This window comes from Alosa pseudoharengus, unplaced genomic scaffold (assembly GCF_046254945.1).
Source record: "Alosa pseudoharengus isolate Yale_2024_CS ecotype anadromous, Long Island Sound unplaced genomic scaffold, YU_APseudo_1.1 YU_APseudo_1.1_scf_9, whole genome shotgun sequence".
NCBI lineage: Eukaryota > Metazoa > Chordata > Actinopteri > Clupeiformes > Clupeidae > Alosa > Alosa pseudoharengus.
The window spans coordinates 16,242,636-16,270,322 of NW_027468881.1; the positions used below are offsets into that span (position 1 = coordinate 16,242,636).

General features: G+C 42.8%; 1 protein-coding gene across 1 annotated transcript; it reads right to left on the bottom strand.

Annotated features, from left to right (window-relative positions):
* Window positions 1–415: 415 nt before the first annotated feature.
* Window positions 416–27,458, bottom strand: LOC143114104 (plasma membrane calcium-transporting ATPase 3-like). The gene is made up of 21 exons (XM_076275561.1): window positions 27,230–27,458; window positions 24,372–24,569; window positions 23,149–23,406; window positions 22,594–22,719; window positions 19,481–19,615; window positions 17,839–17,877; window positions 17,437–17,601; window positions 15,699–15,913; window positions 13,770–14,012; window positions 13,253–13,494; window positions 12,666–12,900; window positions 11,914–12,093; window positions 11,628–11,715; window positions 11,292–11,398; window positions 10,696–10,887; window positions 9,327–9,540; window positions 8,205–8,416; window positions 7,597–7,704; window positions 6,775–6,957; window positions 5,618–5,771; window positions 416–441 (listed from the first exon to the last, which is right to left on the bottom strand). The coding sequence occupies exons 1-21, from the start codon at window positions 27,456–27,458 to the stop codon at window positions 416–418; spliced, it is 3,549 nt and encodes a 1,182-aa protein (XP_076131676.1).
* Window positions 27,459–27,687: the final 229 nt, after the last annotated feature.

Genomic DNA, 27,687 nt, shown 5'->3' on the forward strand with positions numbered 1-27,687 from the left:
GAATTTCTCTCTTCCCTCCCTCCCAAGTAATTATAAACATGTCTCAAAGCTGTGCAATGGGCTAGCTGGGATCGGGGAATCAGCGGATTTTCTTGCATCTTTCGGGGTGAGAAAGACGTCACTCTCGGCGGCATTGTTGTTGCAGTTGAGGGTCACGGGGAGGCTCTGCTGTCGGTAGGGGCGGGTTGGGGGGCGGGTGCGGGGTGGGCGTTGGGGGACCTGGGAAGGCGGGGCTCCGTGACGCAGAGCCAGGCGCACATGGTTGTGGTTGGCGCGCTCCGACTCGTCGTCGATGTCCGTCTCGTCAATCAAAGGGATGCTGTTCACCGAGTCGTTGATGATAAACTCAGGGTGCGCCATGAAGTCGTGGATGGAGTTCCTGGACTCTGGCTTCTCGATGCCGTCATAGAGAGAGCTACGGAAGGCATTCACCACCCGGATCTAAAGAACAATGCAAAGGTGGGAGGTGGGGACACAATAAAAAAAAAGGGGACGGGAGTACAAGATGGGGGTGTTGTGAAGAAACAGAAAAGCAGAGAGCAATTTAGTTTCTCAAGGAGTGGCGAAGGACAACCCATTCTGGTTTTACCTGAGAGAGTGGGGAGATCGTGACGGTTGGACAATGCCACTCTCCGTCTCTAATGCAGGGCAATTTGAGGAGTAAAAGAACTTCAGAATCCAATATTTATCCTATTCAGTCCTGGGAGATGCAGGCCTGATACAATACAGGTTGCTTTGGCTTTCATTTGCAAGGCACACTCTCCCTCATGCAGCTTTAAAATGCTTCTCAACCAAGGAGTGCTTCTGGATGTAATTACATAAAAACATGGAAACAAACCGAATGATATAAAAATCAGAACCAAAAAATAAATTTAAAACAAAAATGTTAAACCAACTTTTGCTGTTGTCAGTTCACAGTTGGACAATAAAATGGGTGGTTTATGAGCAAATAAAAATCAACAATAACAATGGAAAATTGAATTTAAACATTTACATAAAACACATTCACTCCTATCACCACCCCCTCCTCACTCACAAACACACACACAGAGACGCTGACACAAGAAACAATACAGTGATAAATTGTGGTGACTGACAATGCTATGCTATTTGTTGTATACAACATTGTATATAAATCCATCTTTTTGGCATGATCTGTAATATCAGTAAACAGATAGGCTCCGAATCAAATATGATGATTTGTATTCCAGTGGCAAAAGAAATACAGGAGGGAGAAACATGCACATTCATGAATGAGGCACCCATCTTAAAATGCAGGTATTCATTTATGGGATGCAATAGCACACAAAGCAAACAAATAAATACAAGCAAAAATGCACATATTAAGGCAAAGTGCAACAATCTGCCAAGCAAAGCAAGCATACTACCGGTATAATGCAGAGCAAACATAATCAACGGAAAGCTTTAACAAGTCAATCAATATCTATTAACAACCTAACTTAGCCTGCAGAGTAAGGTATTATGGAGATTTATTGTGTTTAAAAGCTGTAAAAAGATATGTGTCTGCAGTAATTATCATAGTATTCCTCCTGTAAAAGAGCCACTAGAGCTAGTGGTTTCATCATCTGTCCCACTAATCCACGACCATACCTGAGGCTGTATAGATAAACCAATGTGTTTTGTGCATGTTGTTCACAGTGGAACAGTATATAAGTACTGCTTATTTTTATGGGGGCATACTTGATAAAGGTCACCAAGTACCAAGTGAGTAACCAGGTACATTACATTTGGAATAGTCTACACTGCCCCTGAAGATATATAGAGACTAGTTTTATTGCCAATGGTCTTGGGAGGATTACTACTGTGGGGTAGGCCAGACGGCTAAATAGGGTAAAGATTTCCTGAAAACTAGGCTGGTCTAAAAACTCTAATGGACAGAAACTATCATAAGAAAGTGATGAGACATTACACTCCCTGTTGGTGATACCTACTGGCTTTTGTCTGAGGGTTCAAGGCAACATTTGCATGCAACGCTTTAATCAATGTTTTATCAAAAAACAAAAAATATTTAAAAGGTGGATCTTGAGTTTTCATTGTGAGGAGCTCCACTCTTGAGCAGGTCATTATTATACGGCTGCTGGCCACAAACCACCAGTATGCCCGGCGGTGGCCACAGAGTAATGGCAGGGTGTGACACAAGATGATTCATCCAAATCCATGTTTCTGACAGATGGTACGGTGCATATTTGGAGCGCGTCCAGGGATGACTGCAGCCCAGAACACGTGGTGCCACCAGCAATTCCCCCCCCCCTTTTTTTTCTGTGATGCTGCCCAATCACATATAGTTTTGTTTTTCTCAGCACCAACAGTCTTTTTTTCCCTTTTTTTGTTTACGTCTAAAAAAATGGCAAAAGTGCACAAGGGAAATCAGCCAAAGTCAGCCATGCTCAAATTACTCATGAGGAAAACCAAGATCTTATGAGCACTGTGTGCTATGCAGGCAGATAAACATCTGAGTGAGTTACTGGGTGGAAAGCCCATCATTGGGCTTTGCGTACATAATGTTATAAGGAAGTCTGATGGTCCTGGTGATATATATTTATGTTGCAGTGAAGCAGATTAATAAATGGTGTGCTTTTTGACATGCATACAGTGCTGCTACATTCTTTTGCAAAGTTGCTTGCAGCGGTGCATGTGCAACAAAATTCTCCAAGCAATGGACAGGAAGCAACACAACTGCCTGACTAAAATCTTCCAGAAGAAATTGACTTAAAAAAGAACACAGAGAAACGGTTTGAAGCACCTAGGTGGATTTGTTTTTCCAAGAAGCCAGGTTGTGAACATTCATTAAGAGAACACTGGTAATAAAGTAGCCTCCTAATGTTTTCCTCAACACTTTGGATAGCACATTGTAAACTTTCGAGTATAAGGCCCACAGCTGTCAAACTGCACAAAATGTATGGAAATGCAAAATGTATGCTCTTTTGCACAGAGGACAAGAGCATTTTTAAAACGTAATTTTGTTCTTTCACAATGCTGTTGTAGGAGCTTTATGGAAAACATAAAGTCAAACAAAGAATTCTGTACATCAAAAGAGTCTTAGATCCTTAGAGTCTTAGATGACTAAGACCCTACCATCTTCCTTGCCTGCTGAGTGCTGAGGCTGAATGCCATTTTATTTAGAGATGTTTAAATAAATGGAGGCTTTTCTGCAACATTGCTGGCTACTGTTTTTACTCTCAAGGGCAAAGCAATCAGAAATACTAAGTTTGCTTGACATTATATCATTTTGGATTACAGTATATTGTATTATTTAAACAAAATAAATCAAAACCAAAAAACACTGTCTGTCCCAGATGATTACACTACTCTAAATCACTACGGGGGGGTATACCATGGGTGTAATATTTAAATTCAGATCAAAACTACATTTAGCATTTGTCCATTGACTGTTTTATGTGTTTTGTAAGCAAATTACATGATACATATGACAGGTTCTACCTGGCATTACATGTATTTGGCTTTGGATGACAGACAAGCACAGAAATGATGGGGACAGAGAACAAGCAGACAGACAGTGAGGAGGATAAGAGAGAGAGAGAGAGAAAGAGAGAGAGAGAGGGAGAGAGAGAGGGCGGGGGACAGAGAGAAACAAATATACTGCTATATTTGTCCCAGTTTTAGTGTGACAAGACAATTTACTGAACTGACAACCTCACGGATATCAAATGGAGATGAAAAAGAAGAGTGGGTCTATATTTTATAAGGAACTAAATCACTTGAATTATTCTAATGTCTGCTGATGGTGGTATTAAAACATAATAAAATAAAATAAAAAAGAGAATGATAATTAGTGGATTAGAGGAGTATGTGTCTTGGTTTAAGGTTAGGAATATCTGGCTTAATAATGCTACACAACTTAAGATGCAGATAGATGGGTAAATGTAAGCACGTCTATCCTGTGTACATTTACCTTGACATACAGGACAGGTACACTGAGATGCAAAAGCCTGCTGTGTTTACCTGTATTGAGGAGCTCCATGTGTTGGCTTTCAAAAGATCACCTTTCAAACAGCATCCCAACGCTAAAATGCACACATGCAGCTGCAGAACAGGCCTTTGCATGGCAATGCACACTCTGTATGTCCATTTAACATGACCTTCTACGGATCTCATTATTATCTTAAATACAATTATGTTCATGTATTTCCAGAGTTGTGTAAGTTGGAAAGTTCATTTCTAATTTTTCGACTCTTCCTGTTTCTCCTCTTATCACGGCAGCACACGGACCAGGACGAGCGATAAAGAAAAGAAACACAACATTCAGTAGCTCCAACTAAATCCAATTAGTCAAAAATAACTAACAAGTAAGAAAGGAAACAGGATTCAACAGCGTGGCAGAGTAACACTGATGTGTCCCTATGTGACACTCAGAACCTACAAAGAGAAAGAAAAAGAGGAGCGAAAAAGAGGAGGGGAAAGAGAAAGAGGCAAGAAAGAGAAACAAAACAAACTCACAAAGGACAGATAATCAGAGGAAAAACACAGCACATCATAAAACAAATAAGAATGACTTGAGTTTGAACAGGACACTCGTAATACAACACAAGACACACTGGAAGCTTCTTTGTGGAAGTCCAGGCGTTCCTGGAGAGGGATGGAAAAGAATTAGTGTTGATGCAACACAATGCTCATGGCCTTATACTCGAAGGTTTACTACGACTCTACAATGAAAAAAGAAATAAAAGGACTACATCTCAAATTTCTTTGTCCATTTTTAACATCTGTTTTTTTGTGTTCTGTTTTGTTTGAATGACTGCAACATCCCTTTCTCAAACAGAGAAAGTGGAACTTGCTCAGTTTTGAAAGAAACTTTTGCCTTCTGAAAATGACTCGTGGGAATCGACAAACTTGACTGAATGGATTGTGCCTTTCGGAATGATCAATGTTTTTTTTTGTTTTATGACGAATATCTCAGGACCGTCAGAAATCAACTGAATAAACGAGGAGCAAGGCACCAAGAGGAGCACAGCGAGCCAAATCACAGGCAGCACCAAAGCCCAACGAAGCAGCAAGACAAAGAAATAGCTTCAGATTAACATGAGGTAGTGAACGGGGAGGAGGAAGAGGAGGAGGAGGAAGAGGAGGAGGAGGGGGGAGGATGCAAAAAAGAGCGCCGAACAGCCAACGGAAACATGAAGCTCAAACTAGAAAAAAGGAAAAGGAAACTGGGATGGAAAGACAAAAACGAGGATGACACAGGCACCTGGTGTGAATTCACTTCCTCGGACAGTATCTAGATGCATGTTGGTGGACTCTGTGTGTGTATGTGAGTGTGTGTGCGTGTATGTTAGTGTGTGTGTGTGTGTGTGTGTGTGTGTGTGTGTGTGTGTGTGTGCGTGTGTGAGTATGTATGTGTGTGTGTATGTGAGTGTGTGTGTGTGCGATGAAGTAGGAAATTAATTTACGTACATGTGTGGGTATGAGTACTGTATATAGATATAGATGTATCTATATGTGTGTGCACACACATGCATGACTAGTTGTACATATACTGCACCTAATATATCCTTAATGTCCGACTCTAACTGAACGGTTAAGTGTGCTATTTGTGCTATACGTTTAGGGCGCCATTTAATGCAAAGTTGGAACTCACTCCCTGGGGCACCCGTGGCATTGGCAGTGGAGAGAACTACGTGAGTGGGGGTAGAAATATTGGTTACTTCGTGGAGCTGGCTGAGCACAGAGGACCGGCGGCGCACAGCCCCCTGAAAGGAACCACTTCTCTTGAAGGTACTCACTACCTCCATCTGCAGGAGAGAGAGAGAGAGGAACATCACACACACACACACACACACATACCGTAATGAGTCTCAATACGTGGGAGAGGAAACAGGGCTGCTCAGTAGTCAAGTTCACCCATAATTACAAACATGGATCATGTGTTAAGTAGTGCTAAACTATCTGTATTTTTGGTCTACTTATTGTAGTGGATATCTGCGGTTCAGTGGAAATCCATTGTTTATATAGGCTGTGCATACTTAAATATAAGCAGCAGCATACTTCACCATTTAGCATGGCACACAAAGCCATAGTGATTTGTATCTATTCGCTAGCGGGCATTTAAAGCCTTCAGATTCATATCTATAAACTCCAGTATATTTTATCGTATAGCAGACATATAAAGTTTTAGTGATTCGTATCTACTGCTTTATCAGTGTCTGGTTTCTGTAGCACTACTGTCAAATTTGTTTACCAGTCGTCCATTTTGGACACCTTAAATACACATCTATGGAAGCAGCTTCTCCTCCACAGGCAAAGTGCCTTGGGTTGATGTCAGTGAAACATAACAAGGTCAATATCTGTGAGGTCAGTATGACAATGGCATGACGGTGGAAGGGGTGTGTGGTGGTGGTGATTTTTTTTAAGGCATACTGAAATAAATACAATGACTGGGGAGATGTAATGGTGGCACATAGAATGGTGGGCGAAAGGGGATTGGATGTGGTAGGATTTTAAATGTAGAAAAGAACTGGTTAAGATTTCATATCAGACATTACTATCATTATTTTGTATCAAATAACAAAATATATTTTGCTATAAGGCATACTAGGGATAGGTTAGCATTGGACTTGGATTCGGCAGTCGGTACAAAATCAATACTGTCAAACAAAACATTGGTTGAAAAATAAGCACAACCTTGTGCTCAGTACATTCAGAGCTTTTTCTTCCTGTGGGGAAAAAAGTCAGTTAAAAAAAAACAGACAACTCTGCTGAAATGACAGATAAAACATTATAAACTATAAACTCTACCTGAGTCTGAATACGGTTGAGTCCTCGGAACCAGAGAATCTGTCCACGGCGAAGCTCGCGTTCAGCGTGGTCGATCTCCTCCTCATCCTCGGCCATATCTTCGTCCATGATCTCATCGCGGCCCGTTCCATGGCCGGCCTCCTTCAGGAACTTTAGCTGACTGGTGGGCACCGTGGCAATGACCTGTGACCCCAATACATTCCAGCTCGGTTAAAACGACACCACAACGCATGAGCTCATGGAGGCACATAAACAGCTTATGGAGAGTAACTTAAGGGGATAGGCCTATAGTACTTATGAAGGCAAAGGTCTTGGTCAAATGTGCATGTTGTTAAGTCTCCAAGGCCAGATGGTTAATGAACCTTGGAGGACACGTCGGTGAAATAACACTGGCAAATAACCTGAGGCCAGAGGTTTTAACTATGTCAGGGTATATTACACCTGGAGAGGACAGGTTAAAATGGATCAAAAGTAGCTACCACAGGACAACCCAATCCATTTCTGGAAGATTCACCATCTCATAGAGCTTAGTTGCCACTCTGATGAAGTTCATGCAACCTTTATACTAAAACATGTTGGAGTTAGTTAAGTTACTGTATATTGTTGAGCACAGTTGCAGCTAAACACAAGACCAGGGTGGGAATCCAGGTCCCACCACCCTGTACTGTCACACTCTATCTCTCTGTATCTACTGTGTATCTATATATCTATTCTCCAAGTGTTCTCTTACAGAGCTGCAACCAAACTCAGCAGGCGTGTGGGTGTTTATGTGTCTGACAGGGGGACTGGGCTCCAGAGAGTGAACATTAGCAGCAGCAGCACCTGTCCCCAGAGCAGCTCCCCGAGTCCCACGAACAGGCACCACAGCCACTGCTCCACATTCAGGGGAGCACAGCTGAATGGCTTCCCTCCCCACTGCACGATTACGATCTGAGAGGAGGGAAATGAGAAAGGCACAACAGCAGCTATTAAAGTGAGACAGCAGGATATGAGGATTTATTGTCAGTAAAAACATCTTGTTAAAGGTAGATCTCTAGAAAATGTCACCCTACAATTATTTACTGGTTTACTATATTTGATTTACATTACATTTGATGATGATTTACATTTCAGCATTTTAAATCTTTTTCATAAATTATGATTATTTTACTCTCAACACAACCCATGTTGGAAAGGTCTGTAAAATATTTTTTGTTAGAATATTCATGTTAGCTTCATAGTAAAGTCAACTTTATAGTATACATAATAATGGACCCTCTCATAGACAATATAGACAACAGATTTATCATTCAAGAGTTGTTCCTTTATGTTCTTACAGATCTTTTCCAAATGGGAACTAGTAACTTTCTAGAGTCAGATACAGATTAGCAACACATAGGACATTTTATGTCAGAGGAAGTTGCACACTGACAGGAACAGCTGAGACTCACCTGTATTCCAAACGTTCCAAACACTATGCTGCAGAATATGGGGTTGGAGAACATGCCGTCAAACACGTTCCTCTCACCGTGGATCTTGCGGGCGTTGATCTCATTGAAGAGCTGCATGAGGACGAAGGTGTTGAAGATGATGGTGTAGTGCTCAGAGGGGGGAGAGTGCAGGGGAGCATTACGCCCGCAGTCAATGTTGAAAATCTTCTCCCCTGAAATGGAAAAGGAGTCAGGGAAAACAGAGTATGATCAGAGTGAACCATTGATTTTAGAAACAAGAATGACAGACAGGCAGACAGACAGGCATGTATTCTACCAGTTCTACTCAGCAGACTCATCGATAGAGTTCACAATACCACACCATGAATCAACACATATGCATGTGCATGTGTGATATATGGATATATACTGTATAGTACTGTACTGTACTAGATGCAAGACTTCTTTCTGCCAGTCTGCTCTCTCTGTAAAGGAGGCCAAACTTTGGAACTCTCTACCCACTGAGCTAAAGTTAGAAACTAACAGAAAAGCTTTTACCAAGGACTCAAACAATGGCTAAAGTCTAAACAACAGTGCTCACATGAATAGTCCCTTAACCGGCTGACTGCTTGCTCAGATTGCCTTTGCTCTGTACCTTATTTATGTTCCTTACATTGAAAATTGCTTGTATTTCTTTGATCTCTTTTTTCCTTTCTGTTTTTTTTTTCTATCTTTGTCTGGTTTTTCCTCTTTCCTTTCTTGATATTTTAATTGCTCTATCTTTTCAAAAGCCGCCTATGGACAAGTGTTGCGAATTAGCACCTGTGCTAAAACACTCAAACAATGCATCTGGTTTGTCCAAATTGCTATGTCCATATCAAATAAACATTAATAATAATAATAACAGTTGCATTAACATCATGACGTGCTTAATATAAAAATCAGTTGAGAGACGGCTGCTTTCTGACTGTTTGAGTGGACTGTTGGAGCGTATGTTTGTCTGAGGTGAACCGCAAGCCTTGATCACAACAGGCCAGCATTTATGCTCTGTCACATCCTGCCACCCTACAGACAGACCAACCAATTGGTCCACCAATGCCCTCTCAATGCCCTGGCCCACCACCCCTTGCCACAGTGACGTACCGGCAAAGAGCAGGGTGAAGATGATAATGAGCTGGTAAATGGCGTGGCCCAGGATGTTCTTCATCATGGTCAGGGAGATGAGCGGGTTGTTGCGGCCGTAGGGCTTCCGCAGCAGCAGGGACTCGGTGGGCGGCTCAGTGGCCAGAGCCAGGGAGGCGAAGGTGTCCATGATCAGGTTCACCCACAGCATCTGCACCGCCTTCAGAGGAGAGTCCTGATGGAGGGAGGGACGGAGGGAGAAATAACGAGAGAGACAAAAACAAGAGAGTGACTGTTCAATAATGGCACATTAAACTGTTATCTACATAATAAATGGAAATAATGCACCCAGTGCATCCGTAATGCCTAGTGCCCAGCTGTGTGAGGAATGAGAGGAGGACAGTGAGTGGGAAGTGTGTGTGTGTGTGTGTGTGTGTGTGTGTGTGTGTGTGTGTGTGTGTGTGTGTGTGTGTGGGTGTGTGTGTGTGTGTGCGCATGTGCATGTATGAGTGTGTATGTCTGTTTGTGGGGGACCCGGCATGAGACACCTGCTGAGCAAATGAAATGGCTTTATTTATTCATAGACATAAGAGCGGCACAAACACACTACATTAGTTCAAGTGGCAGGTCCTCATCCAAGCAGAGAGTGACAGAGAGCGATAGCATCAGGCAAAAAGGGGAGAGAGGCAGAAAGATAGACAGGGAGAAAAGGTAGCAAAGGTGAAATGAGCCTACCTTCATGAGAGGCATCACTGAACAGGTACCTACTTCATAATAATAATAATAATGGCAACAAACAATAAATAATAACTTCATACCAGCTTTTAGTGTGAGAGCTGGCAAAAGACACCGTGATATGGAGTCATTTGGCAGCAGGTTTTATTACTTCATTACTTGTAGTGCAGTGAAAGGCATTTATATCACCTCTACCTGTCTGCTGTGGTAATTTGGTCCATTACTTTGGTGTAGCTGCTAGCACCACACTGAGACGAGGCTGGGTGAGTTGTAGCTCTGGCAACACATAATGTTCTGAACCAATGCTTCATTTCCGACACCATTCCTGGACAGCTTGCTGCCTGTGGATCATTTTAACAACCCACAGTTTGGAGTTGTGTGGTGGTGTTTTTGAAAAGCAAACTTACTGACTTCATTCAAGTCAAGGTTATTAGGTTTTGGATTATCCTCTTATTGTCATTGAGTCAGGCACAATTTCAAGCTTCGTTGCCAGGTACTCCAATTTGCAAAACTAAATATCCATAGAAAATACCTTTAGTACTTGTCTAAGTATTAGGGGCTACTGGGTCTGTCTCCAAACAGCATTGTTGTGTCCTCGTTAAATGATACGGTAGTGCGCAGACTTCAGTCATTTGTCTCTTTCCTACCGATGTACCTGTGTGATGCAAGCTCCGGTGAAAGCGACAATGACGGCCACAACGTTGACGGTGAGCTGGAACTGCAGGAATTTGGAGATGCTGTCGTAGACGTTGCGGCCCCACATCACAGCTTTCACAATGCTGGAGAAGTTATCGTCAGTCAGAATGATATCCGAGGCCTCTTTGGCCACATCAGTGCCAGCGATGCCCTATAAAATGGAACAGCGTGAAGACAAGGTGAGTTTTAGGAACGCGTCCCAGAGGTCTTGCAGAGTAACTGTTCTGATTTAGCAGAGTCCAAGACAAAAGCTTCACATGGAACAGCAGACTGCCTTTTAGCAAACACTTTTAATAGAATGCAGAGTATGTCTACATGTTTTATCGTTAGTGCTCCCTGAGAATCAAACCCATTAGCTTAGTAATGTTACACTGCATACCATTAAGGGCTAGACCTCCTGAATGCAAAACAAAAATATTCATTACAATATGGGTCTATAAATAAACACCAGAGAGCCTCTCTCTCTTCTCTCTCTCTCTCTCTCGCTCTCTCTTTCTGTAAGGCCCCTTAAAACCAGCAGTATGTAATGGCGCTCAGTCAGAGGGTTCAATTTACCATGGCGAAGCCAACATCAGCCTTCTTAAGTGCAGGCCCATCATTGGTCCCATCTCCTGTTACAGCAACAACCTGGCGTTGTTCACATACAGTGCTGTCTATGATGCCTGCAGAAACAAAACATACTCCTGTAAACACTAATCAAGTGTAAACCATGTGAACATACACAAATAATGGAGTAATACACTGCCCTCTGAACTAACTATGTTTAATGTATCAGCAAATTACTGCTAAAACATGAATTAAATAGGATATTCATTGTATCCATATATCCATATATATATATATATATATATATATGCTATATTTCAAAAACCTTTTGGAATGTTGACCCACCTTTGACCAGTGTGTGTTTGTCTGTGGGAGAGGATCGGGCCAATACTCGCAGTTTGGGCCAAATCTTGTCAATTCTCTCCTGTTCAATCTGTTAAACATTTAGACAGAGCATCCTGATCAGCCACACAATACCACATTCGGAGCTTTGAAGCCTTAATGATGACATAAGTGTAAGTGTCAAAAAAGCCACTGCGTTTCATTTCATTCATATTCCCCTATGAACCTGGTGTGTGGCCTCATCTTCTACAGCCAAGCTAAAGTGGCCTGAACTGCATTATATGCGTACCTCTCCTTTCTCGTTTCTGATTCGGCGATTGAAGTCTTTGCCCTCCAGGCAGATGAAGTCGTCTCCGGGTTGGATGATGCCGCACTTGGCAGCGATGGCGCGCGCTGTGTTGATGTTGTCTCCTGTCACCATGCGCACTGTGATGCCTGCCCTCTGGCACCTCACGATAGCATCAGGCACCTGTGGGACAGAGCGGAGGAGAGAGGCACAGAGGGATCAATATCATCAATACACACTGGCCACTGAGTTCACCCAGCAATTTCTCTCCCCGATCATATATCATCCAGCACTATTTGTATTGAGTCCTTGACTAGGTGTCAAAGGCTATGACATACTATCATATTATGCGCATACATTTACATATCCTTGCCAATATAATTACATTATATCACATCATATCACAAATCGTTATCGTCATGACTACCCCTGACCCTGACGACATACTGTAAATTCAGCACATGTATATCATACAAGTAGAGCTCACTACCATCCACATCTGCAGTCTTTTTAAAGGCTTTCCATGTGCCTCAGGTCAAATAGAATATGTGATGCCCATATAAGTAGGGGTATAATATTCCTTCTATTTTTATTGTATTCATAATATTCTTTGTATTTCCATTTTAGTATAATTACTGTACTTCTATTATACATAGTATTACAGCACAACTTGAAACCTTGTACTGTTTTTCCAAATTGCATCCTATCTCCTATTAATTTCATGACTCCTACTGTGGCCTGAGGTTGTGCGCTACCTCAGGGCGGACTGGATCCTCGATGCCAACCACGGTGAGGCAGACGAGGTTGGTGATGATGTCGGCCTCGTTTTCCCAGTCGGGCTCCGGGCTGGCCGGCAGGTCCCTGTAGGCCACGCAGATGGTGCGGAGGCCATCGCAGGCCATGGGCTCAATCACGTTCTTCACCATATCGTCCCGGTCTCGCGGCCGGAAGTTGCGCGGTTCCCCCCCGGCATCCAAGATGGACGTGCATCTGAGAGAGAGAGAGAGAGAGAAAGAGAGAAAGTGAGAGAGAACACCAAAAAGAAATTGCCATTTGAAATAAATCTGACCTGATTTGTTCTCAAAAATAAACCTGAGGAAAATTAAACTATTAACTTAACTATTCAACTGAGGAACCTGAGGAAAATTAAACTATTAGCTTTACACCATTGGCAGTAATGCTGGGTCCATAGAGATGTGTACAGCTGCTGAAACATGGCATATTAATGAAGAAATTAAGGATTTGTATGCTAAATAAAGGCCAAAATACAACTTCACAGAATATCCACACACACTATAGGTCAGAACATAACATCAACAGACGTTTTGAGCGACTAACTCACTTCTTGAGCAGAATCTCGGAGGCTCCTTTGCTGTAGAGGCGGAAGGAACGGTCGGGGAGCTGGATGACGGTGCTCATGGACTTGCGGACGGAGTTAAAGGTGTAGACCTTGTAGAGCTTTTCCTCTGGGATCTGCTCCCTCACAGGGGCGTAGTCCCGCTTCAGGTCCAACACAAAGCCCAGCAGGCCACACTCTGTCTTATTGCCCACCTGCTTGGGCAGACCACCTTCCTGATCAGCCGCCTGGAGGAGGGAATTAAGACACACATTTGTATTATAAAACAGTGAGAAACATCAGGAGCCATGACATCTGTACATTTATGTAACGTTGACTGTATTTATATGACGTATGAAGTATGCTGTACTTGAATAGCAATATAAAATGCATCAAAATGTTATGCTTGAAACCTATGATAAAAATGTAATGTAATGTAAAATCAATTGTTCTGTATGATATTATTTAAGTCCAAACACATTAACTTTAGATGCTGCAAAGATGTTGCATTGAGAGCTCTCACCATGATCTTAGATGTGTAGGCACAGTTGATAGCAATGGCACTGACTATCAGCTCTAAGGTCTTGGAGTTAATCTGGTTGGGGTCAGGAACCGCAGTGAAGAGTTGGTCACCCACAAAGGCCTGGACCACTGTCATACGGTTGGTGGTCAGGGTCCCGGTCTTGTCAGAGCAAATGGCCGTAGCATTTCCCATGGTCTCACAGGCATCCAAGTGCCGCACCAAGTTATTATCCTTCATCATTTTCTATAAAAAAGGTTATGGGTTAACAGAGACCAACAGAGACTATTGGGAAATAAAAATTGGCAATTGGCAATCCATATATGTGAATATGCATATATATATATATATATATATATATATATACACATACATACTGTTGGTCAAAGTACAAAAATTCAAAAACATATTTCCCTCATCAAATTAAGATATAATATACTTATATGAATGACCCTTTAATACCAATTTATCAACAATATCAATATACTAACAACACCAAGTCACTCAAAATAGTTGTTTTCTGTAAATTTAAATATTTGGATTTTCAATGATTTTCTTTTCTATTTAACCTTATTTAGAGTGGGGATGGTTATTTTTACAAAGGTTTGCTAATAGCAGTAGGCACACAGAATGTCTGGTCAGAACTCTGTTCCAGTAAAGCATTAATCATGCATACACGAGTGCTTCCATTTGAGCACCACACATTCCTCTTATTCTTGTAAATGGGGGGGGGTCATAAGGTTCAACAGACACACCATACACACTTTCCCTAATGCACATGTAAATTGTATCCAACACAAGCCCTAAGACCACAATTGTGGCTTTCATCAGTGACCAGATGCATACCTCAGCTTTTGGTGAGTTTTAGCTCTTTCACTTAGCTGTTCTGTTTCAGTGATTATAATTTATGCTATAGCTCAACGATCCTTGATTACTACCAAGATAGAGCAATGCAAGACGGGACAGTTTCTCGCTCTGCTTCAACCCTCTCTGCTTATATTTTAATTTCTCGATATATATTCTGATCCAAGTGTCTTCCACACATACACATTTGTCAGAAACAGTCTATTCAGAATGACTAGTCTTCCATATAAAATGTGGAAATGACAATGAATTTCTGAAATCTATTAACAAACATAACAGCGGTCCACACAGTCACTGTAATGAATTAATCTGAACTAAAAAAAATAATTATTATCTATCCTCACAGGAGCAATTAGGCAACAGCAGAGACATCCAAACAAATTGTCATAGGGATAGCCTGGAGGTTCAACAACTCCAGTATTTGGAGAGCTGAAGTACAGAGAGGAGCTGAGCACAGATCCTTTGAAGTCAGTGCCAAACAGCAGAGTGAATGAGTCTAGCCACTTAGTGCAAGGCTTACTGTTGCATTGACAGAAACCTTCTGGTTTCTCAGAGGGCTGTCCAAGCCCCAGCAGCCATCAAGGACAACAATTACAAAAACTGTGAATGGTCCAGAAGAGTTTAGGAAATTCTACCACACTGTTATTTTCAAAGTGTTTCACACATGTTTATCCAAACGTGCTGCTTTTCCAATATTTCCTGCTTTCTCCCTTGTCAAATTAGTATTAATCCAAACACACACACACACACACACACACACACACACACACACACACACACACACACACACACACACACACACACACACACTTATGCACAAACATACACACACACACACTGTTTGGGATGCTTGAATATATCTGAAACAGTTTTGTATTGCAGCAGCTCTATGAAGCTTGCCAGTGGGCCAGGGTTAACTATCAGCTCCAGCCTTGCTCATGGGCACTGAGAAATTAGACAGCCACAGCCCTGCAATCTGGGCTGTGCCACCCTAAATCTTCACGCCTCAGAAAATAACAGTGCAATGCCAGCCGAGGTTTTAAATGATGATGTTGTCTGGGCGCTCACCTTGACGGAGTAGGCTAGCGAGATGGTGACGGCCAGGGGCAGGCCCTCTGGAACGGCCACCACCAGCACGGTCACGCCGATGATGAAGAACTTGACAAAATACTGAACATACACCGGGGTGCACTCGGCCTTCCATTCACGGCCCTGGACCACAAATGTCTCGATCACAAAGTACAGCACCAGGATGATGACTGTGATTGCCGACATGACCAGTCCTGAGTGAGACATGAAGACATATTAACATACATGAAGAGGGATTACATTAACTATGGATGGGGAACAAAAGATACAGGTAAGAAACACTTATATCAACTAAAACAAAGGCTGAAAGCCATACAATGAACCCCAAATGGTCCAAATTATCCAAAAAATATCCAGAATGGTAGGCCTACATATTGTCCGCCTTAACAATTGGCCATACTTTTCAAATGACCAGTATTTCAGACCAGGGCTCGAATTATCTTTTTGTCTTTAAGGGGGTCTCTCTATCTGATAAAAAGTTGGCACACCCCGCGCATAGCCTAACAAGGCGATACAATGAAATAGCCTAGGCGCAAGTGGCGCTTTTGCGCAGTACAGTATATGCGCACGGTAGGCCTAGGCTTTACCTTGACACACGCACACAACAGACATAGATTGGTCATAGAAATTGATTACTTTTAATTAATTTCAACATATTATTGATTATAATAGTCCATATCTCATTTCAATTTCACAATACAAAGAAATAGACTAAACGATTTAGTCTGTGGCATTCTCAATTTCACAACGTAACTCATTTAAACCAGACCACCGTCTCAGATAGGCTATCCTCAGTGTCAAACACAATAATGCATGCAGTGTAACTTATAGGGAAAAGCACTAACTGGCAGAAATGAATAAAGCCAGCCAAACTATGTTCTAGTAGGCTAATGTGTTGAACCGTGGAAAATTAATAGACGAACAATTTTGGAGTTTGCACTGAGATATTGTCGGGTAGCCATTGAATATTCCGACATCAGAGATTGCTAACAGGTGTTTCAAAATAGCTGGGAACTTTCCGGAGCTCTGAATGGCAGAGGATAGCTAGATCATCAGACAACACAATCATTGTAGGCTGCATTATGGGCCATAATTTATGGCTTTGTCAATCAACATAGAATGGTGAAGCGCAAGTTGAACCGCAAACTTTTCAGCACGTATCAAACAACGTAGGCTAGCCCATTGAACGTCTATGCAAATAGACAAAACACTCACATCAAAGCAGGGTGACTTCTTCAGATTTGCGAGTGCTGTCAAATCGATACGGTTTGCTCATATAGTCTGCTGTGGTGGTAAAGTGTCATGCTGCGTTCAAGAGCGTAGTGTAGGTCTACGTCCCGTAGTAGCCTATATTTTATAATTTAACGTCTTTAATGGTAAGAGATCGCACAGGGATGGATAATGAGCGGTTGTTATAGATTAAATTACAATGCCAGACACTTTCAGATATGAGAGACCCCCTCAGGTTTTTGACTTTGTTGCTTTCATGGGAGCCAGTCCTCACTCTATGGGAGCTCGGCTCCCTCTGGCTCCCACGTAATTCGAGGCCTGTTTCAGACAGAATTGTGAATTAATACTCTTTTTCTTCAGTTACGGTTATTTATATTAATTCCAAAAATGTGGGAATGACTGTCCCCATGATTTGTCACTCCAAATGGCACGATGCTGTATGGCAGCACTGTGGAGATTTGCAAGAGTGAGAGAGTGGCTTTCTTGCCTGCTTTCCCGATCTGCACCGCTAGCTTAGTCAGTTTGCCCTGAAGCACAGACTTCTCTTTCTTGGACACGTTGGCTTTCTTCTTCTCCTTCTCCTCCACCTCTCCGCCCTCCGCACTCTTCAGAGGCTGCATCTCCATGGCGACGGCTTCATCCTGTTTCTTGGCTGGAGTAGGGTGTGTCACAAAGTTACTCAGCAGGTGGGATAAGAATGGAAGCACTTTCTGCTTTAATCCTCCGCAATTCTACCCATCACAGGTAGATATTAACAACGAGAAGTATGCCAAATGAATAGGCCTAAATGTAAAAGTAGTGCTTATTCCTCAATCATATTTGAGGAGTGATGTTGTGAAAAGGTGTTGGCATTATATGTTTCTGTTATTGTCTGTTTTATAATCATTACCTTTATTAGGGTTATTTTCCAGAGTCCCATCTTGCTTTCCTATAATCAGAAACATGACGTTGTTTGTGTGAATTCAAGTGAATTAATGATCTTTTGAAGGGATATTTCTAGAATTACAGAATAATACTGTGGAAGGAAGGAAGAAAGGAAGAAAAGAAAGAAGGAAGGAAGGAAGAAAATAAAACAAAAAAAGTGTCCAACAGCTACCACCACAGGGCAAAATGATGAGAGGTGAGAAAGACGAAGCAGTGGCACATCACAGATGAGTATGAACAGATGAGCTGTGTGATGTGTAGACCAGAAATCCTACACTTGCACATGCCTGAGCATTTAGCATTTAGAAGAAGAAGAAGACTAGAGTGGAATTGACAAAAACAAAAAAAGCGAAAAACCACCATAATCCCAAAGAAGACCTATGGACTATTCCTGGACAGAGACTAGCCTAGAGTAGCACACTGAGCCCCTGGTGAAGGCATCACGTACCATTGGTGATGGTCATCTGTTTGGCCTCGACTGCAGGGGGATACAGCATAGATGAGCTATTACTGCCCTCTGAAGGGATTGGAAGTTTGGGGGGGGAGGTGGGAGATACAAGAGGGGCGATGACAGTTTTTTTAACAAAATAATAATAATAATAAGAAAAGAATGAACAAATAAATTCTTTCCAAAAACCAACCACATAAAAGTAAACAAAAACAACATGACTGGAGAATGACTAAAAATGAATGAATGACTGTAATACAGCACAGCTAGATGCTGAGCTGTCTGATTTATTTTCACAATCCACAGATACACGATATCCATAATGACATGAGGAACAATGCATGAGCATTCTTACTACATCTACATTGGAAATTAACCCCATTATGCCATAATTGCACATCAGTTCTCGAACTGAAAAACCTCGACTGCAGTTAGTGGTCTAGCTCAGGAGTATGAGGTCAACAGTCATGTCAATCATGTCAAACTGCAAAAATGATCCCTGTTACACCATTATAATACATAATTATTATTCGCTTTTATTCGCCATTCTCCTGACTGCAGAGCCACTTATTATTGCTCATAAATACTGTTTACGTATACTGTTTTTTGAGTACAACTTCAGACAGACTGAGCACTTAGAGACTCTGCTTCAACAAAATCTGGTTGCCATTCGCTTCTGCCTACGCCCTTTCCCCCCCCTTTTTCAATAATTGAGATTTACATGCTGCAGTGGAGCTGCGCTTCTCTCTGGCGCAAATTATTCAGCAGCCACCTTCTCCCTCCATCAAGACAGTCGAGAGAGACAGACAGAGGCGGAGGCTGAAGAGGAATAGGTCTGGTCTTGCAGCAAGCCCTTGTGTTGTGTACATATCCCTAGTACATTTCCACATACAACTGCATTGCTCAGGTCCAAAATCACAGCTCCGACGCACGCCATTAGCACTTCAATAGACATGTGGGAGAATTTGAAGTCCTTCAATAAGCTGTGAGAATGACTATGAGTCAGATGAATGCTAAAGAGAGGCAAAGGGTTTCTAATGGTGGAAGGTATAATTTGTGAGTCAGTATGCATATTCTGCACATAGACACAGGTATTAACCACTAGGCCCTGGCTCAATAGCCTTTTTTCACATTGGATTTTTCTTTAATTTTTTTTTACCTTTCTTCGGTTCCTTCTTTTCTTTCTCCTCCTCTGCCTCGCCTGCACCCAGGAGAGTGAAAATGATGCCGGTCTGAGAGTTGACCCCCACCGCAGTGACCACCATCCTTCCGGATCCTTCCATAACGTGAGTGCCTAAAAGACACACAGATACATACGTTATGTACTCTCAGACGCATAATGAATGCATGAATTAAGAATAAGCCAGACATTCATCACACATGAATTTCACAAGAGACAGCTCTCATACCAGTATGAATCAATGATACATTTCATACCAAGAAACAACTTGTATCCCAGTATTAATTCAAGTACACAAACAAGTTCTGTCAACACATGTCTCAGGACGACATAAGTGAGTTGAAGTTGTTACACACAGGATTACAGCCTGTTATACATTTCAATAAATGACACACTGATATGCATCTAACTCTATAATGTATTTTGCAGTCTCCTAATTGAGGTTCTCAGATAAGGACCAAAAGCAATCCCTCCTCTCTCTGGCCAGTGCTATTAGCATGTGATCTAATTAACCGTGCGCTAGAAAGCTCCTTTGTGGTTTTAATTAATTAAGGCAACCTTGTGTTGAGAGAACGCAAGAGAATGGGACATGACAGTGAAAACATGGATCCACACCAGGTAGAAGTGCTGTTGTCCTCTCCCTCTCTTTCTCTTTCTCTCATTCTCCCTCTCTCCCTCCCTCTCTCTCTTTCTCTCTCTCTCCCGATCATTTGGCTGCAGAGGAAATGGGGGAATTTGAACCGGCAGAGATCAATGTGAATTTAAGAACCTTTCAGGGGCCACGTGACTGAGCCAGGGCGACGGGAGATTTTTCGGTGGACATTTGCCAGAGACATATCAAGGGCAGGAAAAATACCACGACTGCTGGCTGCAGCCTGGGTACACGCCTCTAAGACATTCTTCACAAAGGCATTAAAACTAAACCCTCGCCACTAGCTTCACATCCCGTATACCACTGTCTGACATGCAATTGCAATGTTCGATTTGATCCCATTCAACAAAACATTACCAGAACTACCCGCAAGCAAATGAATCCAAACAAATGAGTTATGTATTATTGCGTGCGTGTTTGTGCTGCATATCCTTTCTCACTGCACCAGGAGGCATCAGTGGTCAGTCAATTAAACGAGTGCAGCCCAGACTAAGGACAAATTGTGTTTTTCAGGGCGGCTGTCATTAAAGGGATGAGCAAGGGTCCCTCGTGGGCTTAACGCAGCAGTGACCCGCTCCACAGGAAACTAAAATGGGGATGGACAGGGGCTGTGTGAGTCTGTGTATGTGTGTGTGTGTGTGTGTTTGTGTATGTGTGTTTGGGGGGGGGGGGGGTAAAGGACGCCTGAATCTGATTAGCCATTATCATGCACTGGGGAGAAGGGTGGAGCCAGTCAGTCAGAGAGCACAGGCTGAGGCAATGAGATTTTACCCCGGCCGTCGAGAGACATAGTGACACACCAGACACAGCATTTACTGCGACGGCTCCTCCATCACCAGCTCACACACACACACACACACACACACACACACTCGCAGATATACACACTCGCACACACACAGGCTCATATTTACGGGCTTAGGCTTGGGAGAGCCACCTGCCACAGTAATATTTTTTAAAACGGATGAAAAACGGGGACGACGGGGCAGAAAAAAAGAGGGGCACGGTACTTTGCCAACAACAAAGAATCCAGCTAATATTTAAAGGATCACGCCTGGCTTCCGGTGGAATAATGAACACGGAGCTCATGAAGTTTAGTGCTTTTAGAAAATGGCTGCTCGCTTATTTGTAAATGTGTAGCTTTTTATAGACATGTCCCAAGATAAAACATGTTCCATCAAGGCCTCTACAGTAACCATTAAACAGAGACAAAATGGTCAACTTTAAACACACATTTCTGTGCACTGCATAGGTTTGCCTCATATGGCAGTTGGCTCTTGCACTGCAGTGATTTAGAGTTTGCAAACAAAGGGCTTCCCTGGATTTACATTTGTGCTGTGTGGGTCTAAAGATTTCTAAAACCGCATGGATTGAATAAACAAACTTAAAGTGCAATCTATCTTAAGCTGACTTATGAAAGCAGTTTAGGTGGACATCAAGATTTATTCCTCACAAGATCCTGCAACTTACTGACACTGGAGAGGACGGTCATAAAATATAGCTTGTTCAATGACAAAACAGGGTCACATTCTCTTGCTAATTTGCACAGTCATAACTCACAGTGGAAAGCTCGTGACAAGTGTTGGTCTATCAGGAATAATGTATGGCCCCAAATGCATTTTAGCCAATTAGCAGTCTGTGCCAGGAAAAAGCCATTTCACTCCCAGATAACCACCTGTTTCCTCATAATGAAATTTATGGTAATCATTATCATTACATGGTCTACTCCAGCAAGACAAACTTTCCCCCACTCCATAGCTTCTCTCTTTTCTCTTCTTTTCTCTCCTTCCACTTTTAGAAAAGCTTTTCTACTGATAAATAGCTACTGGGTGTTCAGTGTAGTATGTTTAATCTTAAATACAGAATGTGCATTAGCTGGGGGGTTCTAAGTATTTTCTCTAACGCCTGAATATGATCATTAATATGATATGAAATCATAAATTGCCAGATGATTGTTTGCAAGCAACCCTCGGCCCCACAAACCCAGACTAGTTTTCCTTAATCTCCATGAAACCCAATGAGGATTCCCAACATAAACAGGCTCAGGCTAAGATAATCTTAGGCTTTAGAACTGTATAGAACATGAACATGCATGGATACAGTACACATATATAGTGACACATCACTGACACTTCACATAATACAGAGCTACGAGTACAGACACACATCTAGACCAATAGGCCAAAAACAGGACAAATACCATCATTTAAATACATTTTATGTAAACATATGAATACACATGCTTACCTAATTATGCACATATGCACACACCACGGAATGCACACGCGCGCACACACGCACACACACACACACACACACACACACACACACACACACACACACACACACACACACACACACACACACACACACACACACACAGTAATTCATACACATTCATTGTCTTAGTACCGGTACTCATTCCTCTTTTAACATTTACCTGAGAGCAACATGGGGTCCTTGTCGGCATCTTTGCGGACATGATCAGACTCTCCAGTCAGTGAGCTCTCATCGATCTTCAGGTCATTACCCTGGATCAGTATTCCGTCGGCTGGCAGGAGGTCACCTACAGTAGAAATATAAGAGAATGACAAATGAGACTGCAGTTCTCTGCATGCACAAGAAAATGTACAGTTGGCCATTTCAGCCAATTCTTCTATTTCTTCTTTATTTTTGAAGAAAAAAATACATATACCCAAAATGACCTCGCTTATAAGGCAGTCACATGAGGTCTACAGCAGGGCATACCACCACATGGCGTACGTACTGATCAAAGCTAGTATACAGCATTACATTTGTGGCTCAGCTAAATGCATTAATCCTGATATTTTAGTTGACAAAGGACTCTGTAAAAATCAAGACACAGCGGTGTAGTAGAGAGTCTACTCAGGTCTTGTTAAATAATACTACTAGCACTTATTAGTGTATATGAGGGTTTTATTTATTTTTCCCAGTATAAAATATAACAGTGGTCGATTGACTGGGCAAGACTGACCGTATTTGACCTGAGCCACGTCCCCCACCACCAGCTCAGCCACGGGGATCTGGATGACCGTCCCGTTGCGCACCACGGCGAAGCGCTGCTCCTGCTCGATGCGGCTCTGCAGCCCGCGGAACTGCTTCTCCTTGCTCCAGTCGTTGAAGGCCGTCACCAGCACCACACACACCACCGACAGCAAGATGGCCGCCCCCTCAATCCAGCCTGCCTCGGCCTCGCCCTCGTCCTCCGCACCGGATGCAACATTCCCACAGGCTGGAGTAGGGAACGACGGGGAGGGAGAACAGAAGAAAGACATGCATAAAGAAAGAAAGAAGGAGGTGGGGGGGGGAGTAGGAATCCATCTGTGTGCACTCCTCATCCCTGCCTGCCTACATCACTGATCTCTGATCTCAACATATTTATTTCCACTTGGTCCACGTAGCCTCTCTCTCTCCTCTGGCCTCCTTTAGTATGAGCTACATAACCAGAGATTAGGGTTAACACAGAATCACATGGGTGGACCATCGTGTGCCTATCCTCTATGATCAGAGCCTGCTGCTTGGCCAGAGTCTCTGTCCTTCCCACTGTCTCCTCCCTTCCTCTCTTCCCTGATCCATGCTCTACATCAGTCTGGCTTTTCACTGCCCCTTTTTCCTCCTTTTTACCTCAACCTGTCATTTAGTACTCCTTTTTTTATTCAACACTCTCTCACTCTTTCTCTTCCTCACTCCCTCCATGCACCCTCATCCGCTGGTCCAGGGTGCTGCTGGAGTCAGCGGCTGGGGGAGATGATAGCAGTAATCCCTGCACAGTGTGCTGGGCTGTTCACCCCTTTATCCTGGCCTTATCTTCATGCTCTTCCCTGCTCTCACTCCTCTGCACAGGTTATTTTAGGGCTCCTCTCTTTACCTCTCTCTCTCTCTCTCTCTCTCTCTCTCTCTCTCTTCCATCGCTTTTTTAATCTTCCTTACACTATTTTTTATCTCTGCCTGTAAATTTACCTGATGAAGGTCTAAGACCGAAACGTTGTAATTTCTAATAAAAAATAATTGCTTGCAGAATGGTCAGTGTGTGGAACTCTTTCTAAGTTTCCATCTCTGCCTCTGCCATTCTGTTTGGCTTTCTCTCTTCCTCTGCATCTCTACATCATTTTCTATCTCTATCTCTCCTTTTCTTTTTCTTCTCTCTCCATCTATATATTTCTCTCTCACTCTGCCCCCCCCCTCCTCTCCTCTTACCTTCACTCTCCTCCCCTGGTGGCTGGTAGAAGGACAGGCCCAGAGAGATGAGAGCGGCGACTTCCAGGATGATGAGGGTCACGTCCTGCAGGGCTTCCCACACCAGCTCCAGGAACGTCTTGGCCTTCTTAGGTGGGATGAAGTTCTGCCCAAACACCTCCTTGCGCTTCTCCAGGTCTACAGCATTATCCGACAGACCTTTCAGATAAGGAGCAGACCATGGTTACCTCACACCCACCAATGACAGTTATCTCACATACACCAATGGCAATTACCCCACACATACACTATTGATGGTTTCATGAGGTGGAGGGATCACAAATACCTTTTACCAAACTGTAAATTGTAATAGAATCATTGTTGCTTGCATTTAAACACAGCACAATTAAGAATTTTCATTTTCTGTAAACGGGATAGTATAGTAGATACTAGTAGGCAATTCCATGCAAAACGGTCACGTCCATAACGCCAACTAAATGCCATGGTATTTGTATGATAAGAATGATTATGTAAAAAGTTTTTTTTTTTCATTTAAGTTCTACAACCAAGAAGAGTGAATGCTCAAATTTCAAGTAATCATCATTCACATCATACCATACCATAGCATTGTGTTGGCGTTATGGACGTGACAGTTTTGTGTGGAATTGCCCTAGTATAGATCAGAAGATCATTTACTTCTTCCTGTAAATGAAAACACAGCATTACAGTGTTATTGTTCTTTTTGTACAAACCCCTTTTGCATAAAGTGTACATGCGGAAAACAGAGCCCTGCTGTCTTCTGCCACGTTGTATAAACAACTGGTACCATTAAAACATAATATCACCCAAGAGCTTCCCTGGGTTTGTCACGGTGTGGATATATATGCCATTTAATCTCATTCGGCAGGGAGACGGCCAGTGGGTTGGGCAGCTTGGGGCAGCTTTCATTTTACTGATGGTTCTCGGCCATGTTCATTCATCATCACAAGGATCAGTTGAGTGAAAAGAGTACTAATGCTGACAAAGGTGCGGCTCGGCTCGACTCGGCTCGGCTCACCGGTGAGGAGTTGGGGGTGGGTGGGAGGGGCGGGCCCGGGGCAGATGGCGGAGTCAGCGTGTGTTTGCCTCTCTCTGGGGCGGGAGCTTTGGCAGTGCCGCTTGGGCAGACTGTCACACACTTCTCATGTCGTCCCCTGCCAATCCTCACCTGCTGCTGCTGGCATTGCCCCTATCTCTCAACCCCCCCCCCCCCCCTCACTGTCTCTCTTTCACACACGTACACACACACACACACACACACACACACTCTCGCTCATCACTTAATTTACCTTCCCAAGCCTCTCACAAATGTATGATTAATGCGGCCTCTAAAATCATTAAATATGTACAGGCATTTTCATTTAAGTTTGCTCTTATCAAAGAGTATTGTCTAAGAATAAACTTTCTGAGTACAAATACTGCAAAAATGAAGAAATTAACAATGCGAGTCAAATTATGAGAAATAAGACAAAAAAGATCCAATAAAAAAACAGGCCATTTCTTGCCAAGATGTCACCTTTACGTATTACTCATTCACATAATTTGCCAACAGTTGCCATGGTAATATAGGTTCATGCACAAATGGCTTTTCTTTAATCAAACTGTTTATCTTCATGTTCATTGAATAGTTTAAATCATTTGCTTCTGAAAATAACCTATCACTTTAACAGTACAAGTCTAATTCTTCATAAAATTAGCATTATGATTTAAGAATAAATGCTTTGTACCACATTCAGAGAAATAACTGTTTCATTTTTTTTTAAATCTTTAAGACACTTATCAAATTAAAAATCTGACTGTGACTATGATTTATACCACAATTGCAATAAATACACATACACATACCTCAAACATGCAACAGCTTTACAATAACATTTGTTTCTTTCAAGCAGATTGATTTTAGGTTGACACTGACTAATTCTAATATACCCTGCTTCCAAAAGCCCATATTGAAATGTGATATGTCCCTACAGACTCAACTGCTTCCACTGGAAGTCTTTTCTAGCAGTCTGGATGTGACTGTGGGCTTCATTGATGAACAGGAGGACGCGTCTGCTTCTCATTCTCACACCCACCAGATCACTCGCGCTTCTGTAGCTTAGCAACATGACATGAAAGCGCGTGTGGACAGTCGGCGACTGCTAGCTGATGATGCCCCACACAAAGGGAGACGGCAGCGCGAGGGGGGGAGCAGAGCGGTGAACACATGAGTCAAAGGGGACCGCATGAGCCGCTGAATGGACTGACATACAACCGTGTTCGAGACACTGAGGTCAGCTAGGACATGGACACTGTTCCGGGGAACTTGACAGCAACGTGTAATGGATTAGTATAGATTTATCATCTAACTAACATATGGATGCTACGCAAAGCTGCTTATAATAGAGATATGGCACGTAATTGGAGGAAGCTGTATGTGCTTCACCAAACGGATCTCTTGACCTTGTGGCAGCACCAGTGGAGATATGTGGGCACTTGAGTGACCAGAGAGCAAATCCAACAGCATACATTTTTCCAGATCAGAACAGAGGGGAAGAAAATATATCACTCCACAGATGCCTTAACTGTAAAGCCTTTCAGGTTCATCTCATGATGTTACCATTTAAAACCATGTAATAGCCTATGTGTCACATAAGACACATCTGACAGACTGCAAGTGAATACTTCACACTAGACAACAATGCAAACACATCCAAAGTTCAGGTAGAAATGGAGGTATATAGAGGTAAGCAGGAGGAGATAAGTAAAAAAACTCCTGTAAAGTTTCTGTTTCAATAAAAAAAAATTTTTGAATAGTTTTCTCACTAGTACACCCACCCACAGACAGCTGTACTGCTCACCTTCGTTGGGTGAAGTCTTGAGTCTCTGGCAGAGGCCCTCAGTGCTGTCGTAGATCTCCTCGATCTTCTGCAGAGCTTCCGGACCCCTGAGCTCCATGAGGTCCCGCAGCTCCTCCAGGGTGGCCCCGAAATCCCCTGCATGGTTAACCTCTCCTACGCCTCCAGCTGCCCCGCTGACTCTCTTCTTCTTGGGGTAAAACTGAACTGAGCTGTTCACTATGTCCCCCATGGTGCCGTGTGGAGATGGAAGACGGCTGGCTCCTTATACTGAGTACTGTATGTAAAGGGATCTAAGAGTGGTAGTGTGTGCGAGATAAGGAGAGAACATGAACTGGTCGGTTCTAATGGGTTCTGTCTTTTAGTCTTCCCCCATTCCACTCCCCCCAATACCTTGCCTTTGGCACGCCATTTCAGGAACCGTGTGCGGGAACCAGTTGAGTTGTCTGTGGCTGATGTGC